Genomic DNA, 14,953 nt, shown 5'->3' with positions numbered 1-14,953 from the left:
GCTAGCCCCGAAAAGCAGCATTGTAGAAACGTCACACTCAGCGGAACGACTTGATTAGGGTAGTGTCAACAACGCAGCTAGCCTACCTCAGCAGTACTGTATCATTTTAATCATTTTAGTCAATTAGATTCTTGCTACGTAAGCTTAACTTTCTGAACATTCGAGACGTGTAGTCCACTTGTCATTCAATCTCCTCTGCATTAGCGTAGCCTCTTCTCTAGCCTGTCAACTATGTGTCTGTCTATCCCTGTTCTCTCCTCTCTGCACAGACCATACAAACGCTCCACACCGCATGGCGCGGCCACCTAATCTGGTGGTCCCAGCGCACAACCCACGTGGAGTTCCAGGTCTCCGGTAGCCTCTGGAACTGCCGATCTGCGGCCAACAAGGCAGAGTTCATCTCAGCCTATGCCTCCCTCCAGTCCCTCGACTTCTTGGCTCTGACGGAAACATGGATCACCACAGACAACACGCTTCTCCCTGCTCTCTCTTCGTCCGCCCCGTGCTCTCGCACACCCGAGAGCTTCTGGTCAGCGGGGTGGTGGCACCGGGATCCTCATCTCTCCCAAGTGGTCATTCTCTCTTTCTCCCTTACTCATCTGTCTATCGCCTCCTTTGAATTCCATGCTGTCACAGTTACCAGCCCTTTCAAGCTTAACATCCTTATCATTTATCGCCCTCCAGGTTCCCTCGGAGAGTTCATCAATGAGCTTGATGCCTTGATAAGCTCCTTTCCTGAGGACGGCTCACCTCTCACAGTTCTGGGCGACTTTAACCTCCCCGTCTACCTTTGACTCATTCCTCTCTGCCTCCTTCTTTCCCTCCTCTCCTCTTTTGACCTCACCCTCTCACCTTCCCCCTACTCACAAGGCAGGCAATACGCTCGACCTCATCTTTACTAGATGCTGTTCCTCCACTAACCTCATTGCAACTCCCCTCCAAGTCTCCGACCACTACCTTGTATCCTTTTCCCTCTCGCTCTCATCCAACACTTCCCCACTGCCCCTACTCGGATGGTATCGCGCCGTCCCAACCTTCGCTCTCTCTCCCCGCTACTCTCTCCTCTTCCATCCTATCATCTCTTCCCTCTGCTCAAACCTTCTCCAACCTATCTCCTGATTCTGCCTCCTCAACCCTCCTCTCCTCCCTTTCTGCATCCTTTGACTCTCTATGTCCCCTATCCTCCAGGCCGGCTCGGTCCTCCCCTCCCGCTCCGTGGCTCGGCGACTCATTGCGAGCTCACAGAACAGGGCTCCGGGCAGCCGAGCGGAAATGGAGGAAAACTCGCCTCCCTGCGGACCTGGCATCCTTTCACTCCCTCCTCTCTACATTTTCCTCCTCTGTCTCTGCTGCTAAAGCCACTTTCTACCACTCTAAATTCCAAGCATCTGCCTCTAACCCTAGGAAGCTCTTTGCCACCTTCTCCTCCCTCTTGAATCCTCCTCCCCCTCCTCCCTCTCTGCAGATGACTTCGTCAACCATTTTGAAAAGAAGGTCGACGACATCCGATCCTCGTTTGCTAAGTAAAACGACACCGCTGGTCCTGCTCACACTGCCCTACCCTGTGCTCTGACCTCTTTCTCCCCTCTCTCTCCAGATGACATCTCGCGTCTTGTGACGGCCGGCCGCCCAACAACCTGCCCGCTTGACCCTATCCCCTCCTCTCTTCTCCAGACCATCTCCGGTGACCTTCTCCCTTACCTCACCTCGCTCATCAACTCATCCCTGACCGCTGGCTACGTCCCTCCGTCTTCAAGAGAGCGAGAGTTGCACCCCTTCTGAAAAAACCTACACTCGATCCCTCCGATGTCAGCAACTACAGACCAGTATCCCTTCTTTCTTTTCTCTCCAAAACTCTTGAACGTGCCGTCCTTGGCCAGCTCTCCCGCTATCTCTCTCAGAATGACCTTCTTGATCCAAATCAGTCAGGTTTCAAGACTAGTCATTCAACTGAGACTGCTCTTCTCTGTATCACGGAGGCGCTCCGCACTGCTAAAGCTAACTCTCTCTCCTCTGCTCTCATCCTTCTAGACCTATCGGCTGCCTTCGATACTGTGAACCATCAGATCCTCCTCTCCACCCTCTCCGAGTTGGGCATCTCCGGCGCGGCCCACGCTTGGATTGCGTCCTACCTGACAGGTCGCTCCTACCAGGTGGCGTGGCGAGAATCCGTCTCCTCACCACGTGCTCTCACCACTGGTGTCCCCCAGGGCTCTGTTCTAGGCCCTCTCCTATTCTCGCTATACACCAAGTCACTTGGCTCTGTCATAACCTCACATGGTCTCTCCTATCATTGCTATGCAGACGACACACAATTAATCTTCTCCTTTCCCCCTTCTGACGACCAGGTGGCGAATCGCATCTCTGCATGTCTGGCAGACATATCAGTGTGGATGACGGATCATCACCTCAAGCTGAACCTCGGCAAGACGGAGCTGCTCTTCCTCCCGGGAAGGACTGCCCGTTCCATGATCTCGCCATCACGGTTGACAACTCCATTGTGTCCTCGTCCCAGAGCGCTAAGAACCTTGGCGTGATCCTGGACAACACCCTGTCGTTCTCAAATAACATCAAGGCGGTGGCCCGTTCCTGTAGGTTCATGCTCTACAACATCCGCAGAGTACGACCCTGCCTCACACAGGAAGCGGCGCAGGTCCTAATCCAGGCACTTGTCATCTCCCGTCTGGATTACTGCAACTCGCTGTTGGCTGGGCTCCCTGCCTGTGCCATTAAGCCCTACAACTCATCCAGAACGCCGCAGCCCGTCTGGTGTTCAACCTTCCCAAGTTCTCTCACGTCACCCCGCTCCTCCGCTCTCTCCACTGGCTTCCAGTTGAAGCTCGCATCCGCTACAAGACCATGGTGCTTGCCTACGGAGCTGTGAGGGGAACGGCACCTCAGTACCTCCAGGCTCTGATCAGGCCCTACACCCAAACAAGGGCACTGCGTTCATCCACCTCTGGCCTGCTTGCCTCCCTACCACTGAGGAAGTACAGTTCCCGCTCAGCCCAGTCAAAACTGTTCGCTGCTCTGGCCCCCCAATGGTGGAACAAACTCCCTCACGACGCCAGGACAGCGGAGTCAATCACCACCTTCCGGAGACACCTGAAACCCCACCTCTTTAAGGAATACCTAGGATAGGATAAAGTAATCCTTCTCACCCCTCCCCCCCCCCCCTTAAAGACCTAGATGCACTATTGTAAAGTGGCTGTTCCACTGGATGTCATAAGGTGAAAGCACCAATTTGTAAGTCGCTCTGGATAAGAGCGTCTGCTAAATGACTTAAATGTAAATGTAAATGGTCCTGCCTAGAAACAACTCCTAGTCCTTGATATGGTCCTGTCTAAACAACTCCTAGTCATTAACCTCCTACACACTATGGTTCTGTCTAGAAACAACTCCTAGTCATTAACCTCCTAGACACCATGGTCCTGTCTAGAAACAACTCCTAGTCCTTAATATGGTCCTGTCTAGAATCAACACCTAATCCTTAATATGGTCCTGTCTAGAAACAACTCCTAGTCCTTAACCTCCTACACACCATGGTCCGGTCTAGAAACAACTCCTAGTCCTTAACCTCCTACACACCATGCTCCTGTCTAGAAACAACTCCTAGTCCTTAACCTCTACACACCATGGTCCTGTCTAGAAACAACTACTAGTCCTTAACCTCTACACACCATGGTCCTGTCTAGAAACAACTCCTAGTCCTTAATATGGTCCTGTCTAGAAACAACTCCTAGTACTTAATATGATCCTGTCTAGAAAGAATTCCTAGTCATTAACCCCTACACACCATGGTCCTGTCTAGAAACAACTCCTAGTCCTTAATATGGTCCTGTCTAGAAACAACTCTGAGTCCTTAATATGGTCCTGTCTAGAAACAGCTCCTAGTCCTTAATATGATCCTGTCTAGAAACAATTCCTAGTCAGTAACCTCCTACAAACTATGGTCCTGTCTAGAAACAACTCCTAGTCCTTAACCTCCAACACACCATGGTCCTGTCTAGAAACAACTCCTAGTCCTTAACCTCCTACACACCATGGTCCTGTCTAGAAACAACTCCTAGTCATTAACCTCTACACACCATGGTCCTCCCTAGAAACAACTCCTAGTCCTTAACCCCCAACACACCATGATCCTGTCTAGAAAAACTCCTAGTCCTTAACCTCCTAGACACTATGCTCCTGTCTAGAAACAATTCCTAGTCATTTATATGATCCTGTCTAGAAACAACTCCTAGTCCTTAAGAAACAACTCCTAGTCCTTAATATGATCATGTCTAGAAACAACTCCTAGTCCTTAAGAAACAACTCCTAGTCCTTAATATGATCTTGTCTAGAAACAACTCCTAGTCCTTAAGAAACAACTCCTAGTCCTAATATGATCCTGTGTAGAAACAACTCCTAGTCCTTAAGAAACAACTCCTAGTCCTAATATGATCCTGTCTAGAAAAACTCCTAGTCCTTAACCTCCTAGACACTATGCTCCTGTCTAGAAACAATTCCTAGTCATTTATATGATCCTGTCTAGAAACAACTCCTAGTCCTTAAGAAACAACTCCTAGTCCTTAATATGGTCCTGTCTAGAAACAACTCCTAGTCCTTAAGAAACAACTCCTAGTCCTAATATGATCCTGTCTAGAAACAACTCCTAGTCCTTAATATGATCCTGTCTAGAAACAACTCCTAGTCCTTAATATTATCCTGTCTAGAAACAATTCCTAGTCTTTAATATGATCCTGTCTAGAAACAACTCCTAGTCCTTAATATTATCCTGTCTACAAACAACTCCTAGTCCTTAATATGATCCTGTCTAGAAACAACTCCTAGTCCTTAATATTATCGTGTCTAGAAACAACTCCTAGTCCTTATCCTCCTAGACACTATGATCCTGTCTAGAAACAACTCCTAGTCCTTAACCTCCTAGACACTATGATCCTGTCTAGAAACAACTCCTAGTCCTTAAGAAACAACTCCTAGTCCTTAATATGATCCTGTCTAGAAACAACTCCTAGTCCTTAATACGATCTTGTCTAGAAACAACTCCTAGTCCTTAAGAAACAACTCCTAGTCCTTAATATGATCCTGTCTAGAAACAACTCCTTAAGGGGTTGGTCTGTGAAGTGCCTAGGGGAAGGGGCTATGGGGCTTTTCCATTAAGTGCCTAGGGGAAGGGGCTATGGGGGCTTTTCCGTGAAGTGCCTAGGGGAAGGGGCTATGGGGCTTTTCCATTAAGTGCCTAGGGGAAGGGGCTATGGTGCTTTTCCGTGAAGTGCCTAGGGGAAGGGGCTATGGGGCTTTTCCATGAAGTGCCTAGGGGAAGGGGATAAGGGGTTCTTTAATGAAATGCCTAGGTTGGAGGGGCTAAGGGGAAGGGCCTACAGGTTGTTTCTGGACAGGGCCAATAAGCGCAGGATGTTGGTCATCACAATTATGAACAGCTTGCAATGGATTCTGATAGCACTGTTCATCTACAAGCTTATACCCCCACCTAGTGGATAGAGTGTAACTAAAATGAACTGTTTATCATCTAGCTGATACCTCCACCTAGTGGATAAAGAGTGTAACTGAAAGAAACTGTTTATCATCTAGCTGATGCCTCCACCTAGTAACTGAAACAAACTGTTTATCATCTAGCTGATAAAGAGTGTAACTGAAACAAACTTTTTATCATCTAGCTGATACCTCCATCTAGGCAAGTCAATTAAGAACAAATTCTTATTTTCAATGACGGCCTAGGAACAGTGGGTTAACTGCCTGTTCAGGGGCAGAACGACAGATTTGTATCTTGTCAGCTCGGGGATTTGAACTTGCAACCTTCTGATTACTAGTCCGACGCTCTAACCACTAGGCTACCCTGCCACCCCAGGGATAAAGAGTGTAACTGAAACAAACTGTGTATCTACTAGCTGTTACCTCCACCTAGTGGATAAAGAGTGTAACTGAAACAAACTGTGTTATTCCAGTGAAATGGGCTCGGTGGCTGCTGAAGAGGTGAAGGAGGTAAGCTGTTGACCTACTCCTTAGTTGTTCCCTTATTTATTCCAGAGTCTATTGTTTAATCTATTCAGAACGACTGTTTTCCCCACTGTCTTTTATGAGATAATATATCCAAAATATGCTCATTGATCAACATCTATTCTCTCCAGATTAAAGTGGCAGAGAAAGATGTGGATCCCAATTTCAAGCAGATGTTCAAGCAGATCGCCGGCAGTGTAAGTTCCCTCTGGTTTTACACACAACAATGGCCTGAGTTGACTGCTTTACAATAATGGCCTGAGTTGACTGCTTTACAATAATGGCCTGAGTTGACTGCTTTACAATAATGGCCTGAGTTGACTGCTTTACAATAATGGCCTGAGTTGACTGCTTTACAATAATGGCCTGAGTTGACTGCTTTACAATAATGGCCTGAGTTGACTGCTTTACACACAACAATGGCCTGAGTTGACTGCTTTACAATAATGGCCTGAGTTGACTGCTTTACAATAATGGCCTGAGTTGACTGCTTTACAATAATGGCCTGCGTTGACTGCTTTACAATAATGGCCTGAGTTGACTGCTTTACAATAATGGCCTGAGTTGACTGCTTTACAATAATGACCTGAGTTGACTGCTTTACAATAATGACCTGAGTTGACTGCTTTATACACAATAATGACCTGAGTTGACTGCTTTATACACAATAATGGCCTGAGTTGACTGCTTTACAATAATGGCCTGAGTTGACTGCTTTACAATAATGACCTGAGTTGAATGCTTTACAATAATGGCCTGAGTTGACTGCTTTACAATAATGGCCTGAGTTGAATGATTTACAATAATGGCCTGAGTTGACTGCTTTACAATAATGGCCTGAGTTGACTGCTTTACAATAATGGCCTGAGTTGACTGCTTTACACACAACAATGGCCTGAGTTGACTGCTTTACAATAATGGCCTGAGTTGACTGCTTTACAATAATGGCCTGAGTTGACTGCTTTACAATAATGGCCTGCGTTGACTGCTTTACAATAATGGCCTGAGTTGACTGCTTTACACACAACAATGGCCTGAGTTGACTGCTTTACAATAATGGCCTGAGTTGACTGCTTTACAATAATGACCTGAGTTGACTGCTTTACAATAATGACCTGATGATTTGACTGCCTTTATACTTTACAATAATGGCCTGAGTTGACTGCTTTACAATAATGGCCTGAGTTGACTGCTTTACAATAATGACCTGAGTTGACTGCTTTACAATAATGGCCTGAGTTGACTGCTTTACAATAATGGCCTGAGTTGACTGCTTTACAATAATGGCCTGAGTTGAATGATTTACAATAATGGCCTGAGTTGACTGCTTTACAATAATGGCCTGAGTTGACTGCTTTACAATAATGGCCTGAGTTGACTGCTTTACAATAATGGCCTGAGTTGACTGCTTTACAATAATGGCCTGAGTTGACTGCTTTACAATAATGGCCTGAGTTGACTGCTTTACACACAACAATGGCCTGAGTTGACTGCTTTACAATAATGGCCTGAGTTGACTGCTTTACAATAATGGCCTGAGTTGACTGCTTTACAATAATGGCCTGCGTTGACTGCTTTACAATAATGGCCTGAGTTGACTGCTTTACACACAACAATGGCCTGAGTTGACTGCTTTACAATAATGGCCTGAGTTGACTGCTTTACAATAATGACCTGAGTTGACTGCTTTACAATAATGACCTGAGTTGACTGCTTTATACACAATAATGGCCTGAGTTGACTGCTTTACAATAATGGCCTGAGTTGACTGCTTTACAATAATGACCTGAGTTGACTGCTTTACAATAATGGCCTGAGTTGACTGCTTTACAATAATGGCCTGAGTTGACTGCTTTACAATAATGGCCTGAGTTGAATGATTTACAATAATGGCCTGAGTTGACTGCTTTACAATAATGGCCTGAGTTGACTGCTTTACAATAATGGCCTGAGTTGACTGCTTTACAATAATGGCCTGAGTTGACTGCTTTACAATAATGGCCTGAGTTGACTGCTTTACAATAATGGCCTGCGTTGACTGCTTTACAATAATGGCCTGAGTTGACTGCTTTACACACAACAATGGCCTGAGTTGACTGCTTTACAATAATGGCCTGAGTTGACTGCTTTACAATAATGACCTGAGTTGACTGCTTTACAATAATGACCTGAGTTGACTGCTTTACAATTTAGTTGACTGCTTTACAATAATGGCCTGAGTTGACTGCTTTACAATAATGGCCTGAGTTGACTGCTTTACAATAATGACCTGAGTTGACTGCTTTACAATAATGGCCTGAGTTGACTGCTTTACAATAATGGCCTGAGTTGACTGTGTTCTATTTCTCGAACAGGACGGCGAAGTGACTGTCTTCGAACTTGTTGAAATTCTGAACAAAGTTTTCGCTAAAAGTAAAGACATTTTCAATAACTTTCTAAATGATAATAATTATATATATTATTGTACGTAACGAGCCTTAGAATTAATGTTATTTCAACTGAATTATTTTATCCCGATGGCTTCCAGGGGCCGACATCAAGACGGAAGGTTTTAGTCTTGAAACTGGACGACACATTGTCAGTCTTCTAGATGTATCCTTAACAGTTACAAAAACTATTTCCTTTTTTGTCTATATCTTGATTTCACACCTTCACAGATGTTTATACTGCTCCATGCAGTTTTATAACCTGGTCCCAGATCTGTTTGTGTTGTCTAGCCAACTCCTATTGCCATTGGTGTCAATAAGACTAGACTGGTCCCATATCTGTTTGTGCTGTCTAGCCAACTCCTATTGCCATTGGTGTCAATAAGACTAGCCTGGTCCCATATCTGTTTCTGCTGTCTAGCCAACTCCTATTGCCATTGGTGTCAATAAGACTAGCCTGGTCCCAGATCTGTTTGTGCTGTCACACATAGTGAACACCCATTGACATTGACAATGTTTGAGAACTTCCTGTACCTTGTAGGTTCCAAACCTTGACATCTGTCTCCAGAAAGATGGAAATTCCAAGTTGGGACTGGTTGAATTCCACATGCTTTGGATGAAGATCCAGAAATACGTGGTATGAGTGTTGAAGGTGTTGTTGTTGTACAGGTCTCACTGGATCATGTATGATTGAGTTTACTAAATCATACTGTGATGCGTCTACTATTTACCCCTGGGTGAATCTTAACTTCCATTGACATCTATTAAACTACCATTGACATCAGTGCATGACTAAGGGAAAATGTGACTAAATAGAAGTTCAGATGTAGGACCCCCCCTCCCCTCAGTATGTATTAACTGTGTAATATATGTTTCTCTGTTCTGATTGGTCATCATGCTGTGGTTGGTATCTTCAGGAAATTTTCAAGAGTTACGACTCAGACCGCTCTGGAACTATGAGTTCACATGAGATGAGAGGTGCTCTGACAGAAGCAGGTAACACACACGTTTTTTTTGGGGGAGGGGGAGGGTGCTGCGGTGGCTGTGGGGGGTGTGGGTGTTGTGGGGGCCGCAGGGAACTGCAAGATCTGCGGGGGGCCGCAGGGGGTGGCAGGAGCTGTGCGACCTACACCACTGCCCTCATGTGCAACTGATCATTATTTTCTTAAATCTTTCCAGGTACCCCCTGTAGAAAGGCAAGGTACCCCCTGTAGACAGGCCAGGTACCTCCTGTAGATAGGCCAGGTGCCACCTGTAGATAGACCAGGTACCCCCTGTAGACGGGCCAGGTACCCCCTGTAGACGGGTCAGGTACCCCTGTAGACGGGTCAGGTACCCCTGGAGACAGGTCAGGTACCCCCTGTAGATAGACCAGGAACCCCCTGTAGATAGGTCAGGAACCCCCTGTAGACGGGCCAGGAACCCCCTGTAGATAGGTCAGGAACCCCTGTAGATGGGTAAGGAACCCCCTGTAGATAGGCCAGGTACCCCCTGTAGATAGGTCAGGAACCCCCTGTAGATAGGCCAGGAACCCCCTGTAGATAGGCCAGGAACCCCCTGTAGATAGGTCAGGAACCCCTGTAGACGGGTAAGGTACCCTCTGTAGATAGGCCAGGTACCACCTGTAGACGGGCCAGGTACCCCCTGTAGACGGGCCAGGTACCCCCTGTAGACGGGTCAGGTACCCCTGGAGACAGGTCAGGTACCCCCTGTAGATAGGCCAGGAACCCCCTGTAGATAGACCAGGAACCCCCTGTAGATAGGTCAGGAACCCCTGTAGACGGGTCAGGTACCCCCTGTAGACGGGTCAGGTACCCCCTGTAGACGGGCCAGGAACCCCTGGAGACGGGTCAGGTACCCCCTGCACACAGGTCAGGAACCCCCTGTAGATAGGTCAGGTACCCCCTTTAGATAGGACAGGTACTGTAGACGGACCAGGTACCCCCTGTAGATAGGCCAGGTACCCCCTGTAGATAGGACAGGTACCCCTGTAGACGGGTCAGGTACCCCCTGTAGACGGGTCAGGTACCCCCTGTAGACAGGCCAGGTACCCCCTGTAGACAGGCCAGGTACCCCCTGTAGACAGGCCAGGTACCCCCTGTAGACAGGCCAGGTGCCCCCTGTAGACGTGCCAGGTAACCCCTGTAGACGGGCCAGGTACCCCCTGTAGATAGGCCAGGTACCCCCTGTAGATAGGCCAGGTACCCCTGTAGATAGGCCAGGTACCCCCTGTAGATAGACCAGGTACCCCCTGTAGACGGGCCAGGAACCCCTGGAGACGGGTCAGGTACCCCCTGCACACAGGTCAGGAACCCCCTGTAGATAGGTCAGGTACCCCCTGTAGATAGGACAGGTACTGTAGACGGACCAGGTACCCCCTGTAGATAGACCAGGTACCCCCTGTAGATAGACCAGGAACCCCCTGTAGATAGACCAGGTACCCCCTGTAGAAAGAACAGGTACCCCCTGTAGATAGACCAGGTACCCCCTGTAGAAAGAACAGGTACCCCCTGTAGATAGACCAGGTAACCCCTGTAGATAGGTCAGGTACCCCCTGTAGATAGACCAGGTACCCCCTGTAGATAGGACAGGTACCCCCTGTAGATAGACCAGGAACCCCCTGTAGATAGGTCAGGTACCCCCTGTAGATAGACCAGGTACCCCCTGTAGATAGACCAGGTACCCCCTGTAGATAGACCAGGTCCCCCCTTTGTAGATAGACCAGGTACCCCCTGTAGATAGACCAGGAACCCCCTGTAGATAGGTTGACAACCATTGCTCTAGATGGTTACTGGGATGGTTACTGTATGTGGAATGTTATGTCCATATTAATATAATCTATTCATTGTATTTCTATGACCGTGTCCTTTTCCTCAGGCTTCCACATCAACAGTGCAGTGCTGCAGGTCATCGTGAATCGTTATGCCAGCGCCCACTATGCCATCGACTTTCACTGTTTCGTGGACTGTCTCATCAGAGTTGAAATGCTCTTCAGTAAGTCAATTCAACAATAACACAACTCTTCCATCAACATTGGGATGCAAATAGAGAATATAAGACTACAAATGTATTCTACCGGCGTGGAAATTTCGGTTGCGGCTCTGTGAATACAAAACCCCCGCCATAATCAAGCAAAGATAAGGACATACAGTGTACAGATAATACGTTTGTCTGTTGCTTCCGGAACATCCTGCAAATGTTTGGCATCCTGATACATCCTCCAAATGTTTGGCATCCTGGAGCATCCTGAAAACGTGTGGTATCCTGGATCATCCTGTAAATGTTTGGCATCCTGGAACATCCTGAACACGTGTGGTATCCTGGATCATCCTGCAAATGTTTGGCATCCTGGATCATCCTGCAAATGTTTGGCATCCTGGATCATCCTGCAAATGTTTGGCATCCTGGAGCATCCTGCAAATGTTTGGCATCCTGATACATCCTGCAAATGTTTGGCATCCTGGAGCATCCTGCAAATGTTTGGCATCCTGATACATCCTGCAAATGTTTGGCATCCTGGAACATCCTGCAAATGTTTGGCATCCTGATACATCCTGCAAATGTTTGGCATCCTGATACATCCTGCAAATGTTTGGCATCCTGATACATCCTGCAAATGTTTGGCATCCTGGAACATCCTGCAAATGTTTGGCATCCTGATACATCCTGCAAATGTTTGGCATCCTGATACATCCTGCAAATGTTTGGCATCCTGATACATCCTGCAAATGTTTGGCATCCTGGAACATCCTGCAAATGTTTGACATCCTGGATCATCCTGCAAATGTTTGGCATCCTGGAGCATCCTGCAAATGTTTGGCATCCTGATACATCCTGCAAATGTTTGGCATCCTGGAGCATCCTGCAAATGTTTGGCATCCTGATACATCCTGCAAATGTTTGGCATCCTGGAACATCCTGCAAATGTTTGGCATCCTGATACATCCTGCAAATGTTTGGCATCCTGATACATCCTGCAAATGTTTGGCATCCTGATACATCCTGCAAATGTTTGGCATCCTGATACATCCTGCAAATGTTTGGCATCCTGGAACATCCTGCAAATGTTTGACATCCTGGATCATCCTGCAAATGTTTGGCATCCTGGATCATCCTGCAAATGTTTGGCATCCTGATACATCCTGCAAATGTTTGGCATCCTGGAACATCCTGCAAATGTTTGGCATCCTGATACATCCTCCAAATGTTTGGTATCCTGGAACATCCTCCAAACCGTAGATGATATAGGTCCTTGAACAGTATGTCTCAGCAGCACAATAACATGGATTTGACAGATTAGTTAATTGATTTGGTAATTGATCAATTCATTGAATATTGCATTGGATTAATAACCTCTTTCTGTTTTGAATCCCAACCAGAGATGTTTAAAACTCTGGATACCAACGCCTCTGGGAAGATTGAGTTGGATGTGTCAAAAGTATGTACTTCTGTTAGTCTATTTCATTATATAGTACTGTGGTTCAACTCAATATGTTGGTCACCATTGTGCATGGAAGGAGGAATTGTCTCGCTAAACTCAACTGTTTACAGTAAGAGATAGTATTTGGGTGCTGGGTTCAAAAGGTTAAAGAAACAACCTGTAGTCACTGCCATATTGTTAATGGAACAAACTGCCATATTGTTAATGGAACAAACTGCCATATTGTTAAAGGAACAAACTGCCATATTGTTAATGGAACAAACTGCCATATTGTTAAAGGAACAAACTGCCATATTGTTAATGGAACAAACTGCCATATTGTTAATGGAACAAACTGCCATATTGTTAAAGGAACAAACTGCCATATTGTTAAAGGAACAAACTGCCATATTGTTAAAGGAACAAACTGCCATATTGTTAAAGGAACAAACTGCCATATTGTTAAAGGAACAAACTGCCATATTGTTAATGGAACAAACTGCCATATTGTTAAAGGAACAAACTGCCATATTGTTAAAGGAACAAACTGCCATATTGTTAATGGAACAAACTGCCATATTGTTAATGGAACAAACTGCCATATTGTTAAAGGAACAAACTGCCATATTGTTAACGGAACAAACTGCCATATTGTTAAAGGAACAACCTGCCATATTGTTAAAGGAACAAACTGCCATATTGTTAAAGGAACAAACTGCCATATTGTTAATGGAACAAACTGCCATATTGTTAAAGGAACAAACTGCCATATTGTTAATGGAACAAACTGCCATATTGTTAATGGAACAAACTGCCATATTGTTAAAGGAACAAACTGCCATATTGTTAAAGGAACAAACTGCCATATTGTTAATGGGTCAAACTGCCATATTGTTTAGGTTTGAATGTGTTCTGAAGAACCAGACGTCAGAGAAAAAGACGTGTTTTAGCGACAGTCTTCGTCAGCGTTTTTTCTACTGGTCACCCAGCTCGTGGACTGTGTTGTACAGACAGTGTGTCTGTTTGTTTGTTTGTCTGTCTGACTGGATTTGTTTTCTTTTTCCAGTGGCTGTGCCTGGCAATCAACTAAACTCCCCAAAACCAGGAGGGAATCAACTAGACTCCCCAACGCCAGTAGTGAATCAACTAGACTCCCCAACACCAGGAGGGAATCAACTAGACTCCCCAACGCCAGTAGTGAATCAACTAGACTCCCCAACGCCAGTAGTGAATCAACTAGACTCCCCAACGCCAGTAGTGAATCAACTAGACTCCCCAGTAGTGAATCAACTAGACTCCCCGACGCCAGTAGTGAATCAACTAGACTCCCCGACGGCAGTAGTGAATCAACTAGACTCCCCCAGTAGTGAATCAACTACACTCCCCCAGTAGTGAATCAACAGTAGTGAATCAACTAGACTCCCCAACGCCAGTAGTGAATCAACTAGACTCCCCAACGCCAGTAGTGAATCAACTAGACTCCCCAACGCCAGTAGTGAATCAACTAGACTCCCCAACGCCAGTAGTGAATCAACTAGACTCCCCAACGCCAGTAGCGAATCAACTAGACTCCCCGACGCCAGTAGTGAATCAGCTAGACTCCCCGACGGCAGTAGTGAATCAACTAGACTCCCCCAGTAGTGAATCAACTACACTCCCCCAGTAGTGAATCAACTAGACTCCCCAACGCCAGTAGTGAATCAACTAGACTCCCCAACGCCAGTAGTGAATCAACTAGACTCCCCAACGCCAGTAGTGAATCAACTAGACTCCCCAACGCCAGTAGCGAATCAACTAGACTCCCCCAGTAGTGAATCAACTAGACTCCCCAACGCCAGTAGCGAATCAACTAGACTCCCCCAGTAGTGAATCAACTAGACTCCCCCAGTAGTGAATCAACTAGACTCCCCCAGTAGTGAATCAACTAGACTCCCCCAGTAGTGAATCAACTAGACTCCCCCAGTAGTGAATCAACTAGACTCCCCCAGTAGTGAATCAACTAGACTCCCCCAGTAGCGAATCAACTAGACTCCCCCAGTAGTGAATCAACTAGACTCCCCAACGCCAGTAGTGAATCAACTAGACT

At 46.4% G+C, this 14,953-nt stretch overlaps 1 protein-coding gene across 1 annotated transcript in view; it reads left to right on the top strand.

Annotated features, from left to right (window-relative positions):
- LOC115107157 (calpain-2 catalytic subunit-like) overlaps positions 1-14,262 on the top strand; it is a 78,176-nt gene extending 63,914 nt beyond the window's left edge. The window contains exons 15-23 of the mRNA XM_065007807.1: positions 5,970-6,006; positions 6,153-6,218; positions 8,376-8,433; positions 8,549-8,613; positions 9,016-9,084; positions 9,365-9,443; positions 11,325-11,441; positions 12,827-12,885; positions 13,934-14,262. Coding sequence (XP_064863879.1) covers positions 5,970-6,006; positions 6,153-6,218; positions 8,376-8,433; positions 8,549-8,613; positions 9,016-9,084; positions 9,365-9,443; positions 11,325-11,441; positions 12,827-12,885; positions 13,934-13,957 — 574 coding nt within the window. The 3' untranslated portion in view covers positions 13,958-14,262. The remainder of the gene's footprint in view (positions 1-5,969; positions 6,007-6,152; positions 6,219-8,375; positions 8,434-8,548; positions 8,614-9,015; positions 9,085-9,364; positions 9,444-11,324; positions 11,442-12,826; positions 12,886-13,933) is intronic.
- The last annotated feature ends 691 nt before the right edge of the window (positions 14,263-14,953 follow it).

Source organism: Oncorhynchus nerka, linkage group LG23, assembly GCF_034236695.1.
Source record: "Oncorhynchus nerka isolate Pitt River linkage group LG23, Oner_Uvic_2.0, whole genome shotgun sequence".
NCBI classification, from domain to species: domain Eukaryota; kingdom Metazoa; phylum Chordata; class Actinopteri; order Salmoniformes; family Salmonidae; genus Oncorhynchus; species Oncorhynchus nerka.
Note: the sequence above shows the minus strand (reverse complement) of the source record. Positions and strands in the feature narration are given on the sequence as shown.